The sequence below is a fragment of the Rutidosis leptorrhynchoides genome, chromosome 6 (genome assembly GCF_046630445.1).
Source record: "Rutidosis leptorrhynchoides isolate AG116_Rl617_1_P2 chromosome 6, CSIRO_AGI_Rlap_v1, whole genome shotgun sequence".
Classification (NCBI taxonomy): domain Eukaryota; kingdom Viridiplantae; phylum Streptophyta; class Magnoliopsida; order Asterales; family Asteraceae; genus Rutidosis; species Rutidosis leptorrhynchoides.
Window position 1 is genome coordinate 352,818,536 of NC_092338.1, and position 9,326 is coordinate 352,827,861.

The 9,326-nt window shown below is 31.6% G+C and overlaps 1 protein-coding gene across 1 annotated transcript; it reads right to left on the reverse strand.

Moving 5' to 3' along the window:
* Window positions 1-3,278: 3,278 nt before the first annotated feature.
* Window positions 3,279-8,843, reverse strand: LOC139851814 (T-complex protein 1 subunit gamma). The gene is made up of 13 exons (XM_071840992.1): window positions 8,704-8,843; window positions 7,406-7,467; window positions 6,649-6,721; window positions 6,428-6,495; window positions 6,163-6,232; window positions 5,943-6,011; window positions 5,761-5,832; window positions 5,465-5,538; window positions 4,650-5,312; window positions 4,455-4,580; window positions 4,210-4,314; window positions 3,828-3,902; window positions 3,279-3,731 (listed from the first exon to the last, which is right to left on the reverse strand). The coding sequence occupies exons 1-13, from the start codon at window positions 8,726-8,728 to the stop codon at window positions 3,549-3,551; spliced, it is 1,665 nt and encodes a 554-aa protein (XP_071697093.1). The 5' UTR covers window positions 8,729-8,843; the 3' UTR covers window positions 3,279-3,548.
* Window positions 8,844-9,326: the final 483 nt, after the last annotated feature.

Consider the following 9,326-nt stretch of genomic DNA (forward strand, 5'->3'; position numbering starts at 1 on the left):
TAATATATATACAAATGATATAGGTTCGTGAATCCGAGGCCAACCCTGCATTGTTTAGTATCGTCGTATGGATATTTTTACTACAAAATATTATATTGTGAGTTCATTTGATTCCCTTTTACTCTTTATATTTTTGAGACTGAGAATACATGCGCTGTTTTTACAACTGTTTTATTAAATGCCTTTGAAATCTATATTTTTGGACTGAGAATATATGAGATGCTTTTATAAACGTTTGACGAGATAGACACAAGCAAAACATTCCTCGAATGAATTATTATACAGACAGAAGTTCTGTTGATTATTATTGAATTAGTTGGACGTTATAATTACCACTAATTGATGTGAATATTTCCCCTTGATTATTATAGCTTGGTAACCTAAGAATTAGAAAACGGGTATGGCCCCTAATTCATGCGAATCCTAAAGGTAACTACCGGGTTTAACACCCCCACCCCCACCCAGAATGTTCACTAGACGGAAGAGCTAGTGGGCGTGGTGTTTAGTACTTCGAGGTTTATATATTATTACAGACTGAAAGTTTTGTTTATTTTGGGGATATTTATGATGCGCATTAAATGTTAAGGTCGGTTACCAAGCAACGAAAGCAAGCAAAGAAAAGTGAATGTTATGTATCGAGAGAATGATTTTATACACAGGTTATGTGTATGATATCTTGTACACGAGATATGTGTACGGTTACAAAGAATTATTGAAAAATGGTTTCGTACACGAGATATGTGTACTGTATTTAAAAGAAATTGCATGTACATTACAGGTGGGTATAGGATTCGGGCTCATTTGTACCATGCACATTTAAATCTTGTGGTCTATCAAAATTATGAATTTTATTATTTATGATAAACCTATGAACTCACTAACCTTTTGGTTGACACTTTAAAGCATGTTTATTCTCAGGTATGAAAGAAAACTTTTGCTGTGCATTTGCTCATTTTAGAGATATTACTTGGAGTCATTCATGACATATTTCAAAAGACGTTGCATTCGAGTCGTTGAGTTCATCAAGAACATTATTAAGTCATTTATAGTTGGATATATTATGAAATGGTATGCATGTCGTCAACTTTCGATGTGATGAAAGTTTGTCTTTTAAAAACAAATGCAATGTTTGTAAAATATATCATTTAGAGGTCAAATACCTCGTAATGAAATCAATTATTATGTAACATTTATAATCGATATGAACGGGGCATTTCAAATTTCATTGGTCCTTCATGTAATTATTACCCTGATTTCTTTAACCTTTCGTCCATCTTCATCCATTCATCATTATTTAGTATAAATTTATCTGTAAATTCTTTAACTCAACATTATAAGTTATAATTTGTATTTGTGTTATACACTTGTATAATTCCACCCAAATTCACTTTTATAAATCCAACAGATCTGAGCTTAGGGGCATAAATCCATCGAAAATCATACATCACAGATCCAAATCAGATTTCTACTTCATCATCATTCATCTTCAACACTAGAACGAAGCAGATTCGGAATTTGTTCATCGGCATCTTCGTCGTTCATCATCATTAACAGATTTAGGTGTTTTTGATTTTGAAGTTATATCAACAATATGAGATCAGGATCTGAGTTCCTAAAGTTAAAACGCATCTTCTTCAACCATCATATTCATTTAACAACTCCAAAGTTGTTTTAGATCTAGAAGTCAAAGTTTATTGTTCTTCGGTCAACAATTTAATTCAAGCATATTGCTGAGTTTTAGATGCTATGATTCAGTTTCGAGTGTTTTACAAGATGATTACAAGCTACTTTGATTCAGGTTATGTTATCTAAAAATCTCTAAAATCCAACCTTGATCTTTAAAGTCCATATGCAAAAGTCTCTAGTGTTCTTCGATTTCCAAATTTTATTGTTGTTTTAGTTGTGAATCCTCATCAAAAAGTGTTTATCGCTGACTATGAAGGCTTGAGGAATTGATTTCATGATTAATTTCATCAATTGAAGATCTGATGTTCATAGCAATTTTCGAATTAACTGTTTTTGCGGGAAATGAAATGAAGATTTAATTTCATCAATTGAAGAAAAAGAAATGAAGAGGAGATGAAGTATGATGATAAAATGAGGTTTAATTTTTTTTTTAATGAATTTCAAATGGAACCTAACGGAAAAAGAAACAAACGTTAAATTGAGGGATCAACCATGTAATTTTCTACATATTGACATGTTACCTGAGTTATAAGTAATTCAATGCATACAATAGTAGAGATTTAATAGTTGAATGCATACAATAGAAGATTTGAAAGTTGAATGCATACAATAAGAATTTGGTGAAAGCTCAATACATTTTCAAATAATTATCCCTAATTTACTCGATGGAAGCTTTGAAGTAAGGGTGTTCATCGGTTTTGGTTTTTAGTTTTTCGGTTTATTTGATTCGGTTTTTTTGGTTTTGAAATTTATAAACTCAAAACCGAAAACCAAACCGAGACCAAATTTAAATATTAAAACCATAATCAAAACCGAACCGAAAACTGAATTTGATTTAGGTTTGGTTTCGGTTAAAACCGAAAATCACTAAAAGTAAAAATTTTAACCAACATAAACTTACATATAAATTAGGAATAACGGTTGTAGAATTAATTTAAGTATACAAGATATATAACTTGTTTATTGTATAACAATAATATAATTATACATCGAATATAATATAATATCATAAATATAAATAGGTTTTAATATGTTATTAATTTGCATTCGGTTTTCGGTTAACCGAATTTAAAATTTTCAAAACCGAAAAACAAACCAAAAATCGAATTACAAATTCGATTTCGGTTTCAATTGATCCGAAAACCATTTAAAAAATTCGGTTTGATTTTTTTTAGGTTAGATTCGATTCGATATTCGGTTTTTTTTGTTCGAAACCAAATGGTGCACACCCCTACTTTGAAGTGATCGTTATAGCTTACTAAAATTTCTCTCCATACTATTATTTAAAGTCATTATTCAACAAATGATGAAAAATTATCAAAATTGTAAGAAATCTGTAATGTTGTTTTACTTCCCATGGACCCTTCCTTTTGAACCAAAGCATACTACGGTAAAACCGTATACCAAATACATACATTTTACAAGTAGAAAGCAAGTGTAGAGTGAGCGGTGACAGTTGGGCCTTTATGTGCTCGATAACAGCTACATCAAAACCTGGCATCAAAATCATACATTACTAACACCAAACCGTAGATCCATTTCGGTCACACACAAAAAAACTCAAAGTTTTTAACCAAAAGACGCAACAAACATGCATCTTAATCCTGACCGTTTTGGATCATAAAAACCAACGTAATGCAAGATACAAATTCTACCACTAAACCTAATAGACGAAGTCATCAGTACATATTGAAAAGCAGATACTAAAATTCAAGTGAGTCAGAAAAAAATAGAAACAAAGCAAAGCACAAACGACAATGACCAAAATTTTGGATAGCAACAGAACACTAAGATACTTCAATTTATAAAGAGAAAAACTTGCTGACAGAGAACTAGATTTAACGATTTCTGCTGGGAGCACTTCATTCGGGAATCATCTGTTCGTTGTCAGCATCTTCTCCGGTCTCGATAGTGGGCTTTGATTGTTGTGTAGGAGCCTGCCTTTTTTTGATTCCACTGACAATATCATCGATTCTAAGAAGCATACAAGCAGCCTCAATGGCTGTCTTGAAGGTTTGTGCCTTCACGTTATAAGCGTCCCAAATCTATACAAAAACAGTGTTTCACATAAACGAACAAGTAAAAAAAATATAATCATCCAATAAATAGATGTATAATAGAAAAGGAGATGAAGAGTGCACCTTTAGTTCTTTCATATCAGCAATTTCACCTGTATTTCCATCTATCCCAGTCCATGCATTCTCACCATTCGCATGCTGTAACATATTAAGCCAAAATGTCAAGCACAGAACTCTATTAACAAATTCTAGGGAACTTTGATATTTACAAAAGAGAATATAGCATTCAGAGTAACCCACAGTTTGTCTGATTTTTGTTTCGGGTAAATTTGTAAAAATTTAGCTGCAAAAGTTCAACTATTCATTGAAGTATAGTATACATTTCTAATTTCTAATCAGCAGAAAAGCAAACCTTTTTTCATTTTAGCTGTGCGATAAATTGTCATTTTAAACTAAGGAACAAAATCGGGAGTAAAAAAAGAAAGTAAGCAAACAGATAACTTGCCTTTCCCTGAAGAGCAGTCATAGTTCTAATGACATTAACACCACAGTTTTGTGCCAATGTTCTTGGTATAGCCTCGAATGCTACAGCTGCAGCTTCATATGGCCACTGTTTCAAAAAGTAAATAATCATTACCAACATAAGATGTAGATCTAAAATGAAAACATTAACCTTAAATTCAACATATTTTATTGTCAATATGAATAGATACAGGAAAAGGCAATCAACATCAAAGATATACAGACTACCTTTTCAATGCCTTCAATCGATGAGCTCTTCTGCTTAAGTGTAGCAGAAACAGTCAACTCAGTAGCACCACCGCCAGGAACAAGTTTCGGATGCTTCAAAATGTTTCTAGCAACCGACATTGCATCCTATCAACAACAAAAAGTTCAAAACTGCATCTAAAACTAAATATAATCCAACCATTACAAATATATTACCTGCAAATTCCTCTCAACTTCATTCAAAAGATCCTTGCTAGCACCTCGAAGAAGAACCGTGCACGCTTTCGGGTCTTTACATTCAACAATATGAGCAAAAAACTCATCACCAATCTTTTTAACCTCAAAAAGCCCAGCACCAGTTCCAACATCCGATTCTTGAAGTTCATCGGGCCGGTTCACAATAACCGCCCCGCACGCTTTAGCAATCCTATTATTATCTGTTTTCCTTAACCTCCTAATTGCACTAACACCAGCTTTACTAAAATAATGACAGGCTAAGTCACTAAGCCCCTTTTCAGTGATCACCAAATCGGGCTTAAATTTGAGTATTTGTGCACAGAGGTTTTCTATGTACTCTTCTTCCATTTTCAATAGTACTGCCCAATCTTCTTCTCTGACGAGTTCTGCGTTTGTTTGATTCTCACCCTTTTTGTACTCTAAAGGGCAATCTAGTAAAATGATACGGGGGTTTATGATTTTTCGTTTCATTTTGCCCGGGACCACTACGTCTTTGTTGAACATCACACCTTTAAGAACCTTGGAATCTTCTAATTGGCCACCCGGGATTTTTTCAACTTTGATGTATTTCTTGATATCCACTTCTTTTATACCCTGACCTAGATCGATACCAACTATTGTTGTAGCAGCAAGTGCTAGATCCTATAAGATTACATATGTAATTATCACAACCAATTAAATATTAAATATAAAGATAAAAGATCAGCAACATCCATATAAATTAAAAAATTAAACTTTACTATAATAGTCATTTACAGCATATTTAAAGGAGTGAGAAGAAATAAAATACATACTGCAATTAAATCACCAAATTGACTGGTAAACTTTGTGCCAATAACACTCTTCACCAAACCCAGCATCATTGAACCTGCATTGAAAACAAAGCAAAAAATTCATTTAATACTGTAATCAATCGTATAAAACAGGTTCCTTACGTAAGTACAGGTGGAAATGCAAGTATTATAGTGAATACCTTAATAATTCAATTGCAAAAACTAGCTAAATTCAAATTACAGAAAAGACAGAGCAAGAGATACACATGAATATGCAAGATATATAAGAACAAAAACAGTAATATGATGGAGCTTACGATCATTCACATCAATAGACATGGAGATCTTGTCCAGTACAGCCAGAGCATCTTCAAGAGCCTTGTTATAAGCTGCAAATGTATAACTTTTACTTGCTTGCATATATCTTATATTTATAATTTATATTTAAATTTTTAATTTTTAAATTACAGTTTAATTGTCAAGAAAAAGAAAAAGATACCTCGGCAAATAACTGTAGGGTGGTACTTCTTGTCAATAAAAGCTTCCGCAACATGAAGCATCTCACCAGCTAAAATTTAAATTTGCTCAATCAGCAAGATCAAGTAAAATCAAAATATATATAATTCAAATGTTTTAAGTAAAAATTTAGAATTTTTTTTTTTTAAAAAAAAAAGATTCCCTAGCAATAACGGTAGAAAAAAATCACAAGAAAAATATACCGAGAACAATAACAGATGTAGTTCCATCGCCAACTTCCTCATCCTGTGTGCGGCTTAGTTCAATCATGGACTGCAATAATTTATTAAACCAACATTAATATCAGAAACAGAATAAGATTAAATCACATAACACATAAATATATAAAGAGAAAGTTGTATATGAAAGAGCAGTTTGAGTCTAAGATAATATATGCAATTAAAAAACGACCATTTAATCATATATTTTTGTAGAAAACTAAAAGATATGATGATTCAGAAGTAATACCTTTGCTGCTGGATGAGCAATATCCAACTCCCGCAAAATGGCATTCCCATCATTAGTGACCACAATTCCTACAAAAGACGCAGATGCATTAATCACCAAAGATTATAATACCACGTTCACACTCAATGGCTAAGATGTTAATTAATTTCATTAGTATGCATATATAAACATATGCATATGTGTCTATCACATCTATGTCATATATGTTAAAATGTAAGCACCTCCAGAAGCATCGAGAAGCATCTTTAACATGGACCTTGGACCCAAAGTGGTGCGAATAATATCAGCCACGGCCTGTAAACGAAATGAACATATAAGCATGGTTACATGACGAAACTTAAAGATTAAAATGAAAGACTAATTACAAGCAATACACTTTTTAAAAATCAGGTAGTATTAAGTAGTTTAAAAGTTATAGCGATTCTATTTTAATGGATTAAGCATATCAAGTGTAGACTATTTATTGTTCCGCCCTACACCAGATCCTTTTTGTAGTTTATAGGTCACCAAATAAAATAACATCGGCCATTGAACCCTCCAACATCAACTTGCTTATTCAGGGTTTAACTCATTCCAAAAACCACTAGAAAAAACAGATTTCTTTGTACAACACCTTTGGTCTCCTTTGATATTAGATTAGGGCCTAAAAGTCAATATATGAACTAAATAACATCAGACGCCAATCTTCATATCAGATAAATCATTTCAGTTCTAGAATCTAGGACATACGACAATGAATGCATTCTATTAGTTCATTATGTGGAGCTAACATAGAAGCTACTATTGATTTATAAATAAATTCAGTATCTTTAAGTGGATAAACGATAGTCAAACACTTAACTGAAAGATATAATAAGGGTGCAATCGAGCGTAGCAAGACTTCTTAACTAGTGTAAATTTCATTGGGTAAACTTAAAGAATATTATACAGCAATTCAACACAAGAAAAGTTATTCAACACAAGAAAAGTTATGTTTACCTTAGAAGCTTGGATGTTTGCATGGTGCACCTTAGTTCCAGATTCACGAGTGAGCGAATCTTCTGCACATTTTTATAAGTAAACGCATTAGCAGCAACACAAAATGACAAGATTCCTACTTTACAAAGCTATTATGAAGGTCATCATGTACTTATATACAGTAATATTTATATATATATCAATAAGAACACAAATGCCTTATAATTTGTTTCTCCCGTGATTTTATTGAGCACATGCATGTTTTTAATTAGTTCTTCAATGAAAAGTATTCACCATATAAAATTTTATTTCTTTATCAGTTTAACAACAGAAAATCACCTTTTCTGAAGCATTACAGTGTTTTTTCCCTTCAGTTATTTGTTCATATTTCAAATCTCTATAAATGAGTTGAAACCGACTATACAATGTGAATATACAAAAGATGGGTTTGAAAGAATCTGAAATATTAGCCTAGACATGACAAATTCGGTGTAGAAGATAAAATCTACTAGCTGCAGTATGTTTTTTAACTCACAAGCTCGCTAATAGAACTTATACCCCACATTTTCAATTTAGAGTCAAAATTTCCCAGTCGAACCAAATATAAGAGGTATTTCGTTAACTGAAATTATCTGATTTTTCTCATTTGTAAAGTTCTGGTCATATCAATTTGTAAAAGTTAGACCTTCATAATTTTAATAACTAAGCTTTCAGATAAACACTGTGTCAAGTTATAATTTAAATAACATGTAAGCCAATCAAACTTGTTCAAAACACACTTTAACTTACTCAAATCTGAAGCAAGCGACTTCTTAATCAATGGCAGTGAGGGATTATAAGCTTATTCTCTTTTTAGGTAAAAAGATTATAAGCTAGATGTACAGTTGGTACCCATGTCAAACTTAATCACAAATGTCATTCTATACATCTTTTCAATTTTCAAATACACACAGCATACAGTTATACAGATTTCAAATCATAAAGACAACATTCAAATCTCCATGAAATATTTACAGAAATACTCACAAATACACTTTTAAACTCTCAAAAATTATTTTATTCAACAAAAAAATTAATTAAATCACATTTAAAACGACATAAGTACTCTTTCGAGGTCTCGAAATGTTAAACCTGAAAAACTTATAAATTCTCACAAATAACAGAGTACTGAAAACCCTAGATCAGTATAACCTAACCTACGCACAATCGTTATCATAAAAATAGGTAACATATCATGAGAACACATTATATGATTCGAAATATATATATAAAAAAAAAAAAATTACAAGATGTATACTGATATGAATAGAGTGACTTACTTAGAACGAGAACCGGTGATTGCATAGTTGTAGAGGAGAGTGTAAGTATAATAAACCCTAGGAATAGATTAGTTGTTGACGACGCTTGTTGTAGTGTTATTTATTTCTAGGGTTTCCAGATATTTTTTAAAAATGAAATTACGAGAAAGAACGATAGCAGCAGTGGTTCCAGTTTGTGTTTAAGCATATTCGAAATCAAAATTGGGCTGCAAGATTGTACCATTGGGCTTTTGGATGGACCAGTCACTGCTGGCCCATAGTAATGTACTATAACAGCATATCTGGGTAACGTTTGATTTTGACTTAACGAGCTTCATAGAATCGAACTTAATATAAAAAGTGACTTAAGGGTTATTCATTTTTTACTTATTCAGTAGAGTCTTAATGGATAAATTTCAGATAAATATTTAATTTACATTTTAAAACTTGTTTGTTACTCTTTTAACTATTTTATGAAAAGGGTTAATTTGGTATTTTCAATTATTCAGACATTTATTTAAAACTTAAAATAAACAGCGAGTATTTAACAGTTATTAATTCTTCAAAAACATTTTATATTTATTCAAACAAAACAAAGTAAAAAAATAAACGGATCCACAGAGTTATTATTTTCCAAAAATCCT

Coding starts and splice junctions, on each gene's coding strand:
- LOC139851814 (XM_071840992.1), bottom strand. CDS start 8,728: ATGCAATCACCGGTTCTCGTTCTAA. Junction 6,722..7,405: donor CAAACATCCAAGCTTCTAAG/GTAAACATAACT, acceptor TTTCGTTTACAG/GCCGTGGCTGATATTATTCG. Junction 6,233..6,427: donor TTGCTCATCCAGCAGCAAAG/GTATTACTTCTG, acceptor AAATTATTGCAG/TCCATGATTGAACTAAGCCG.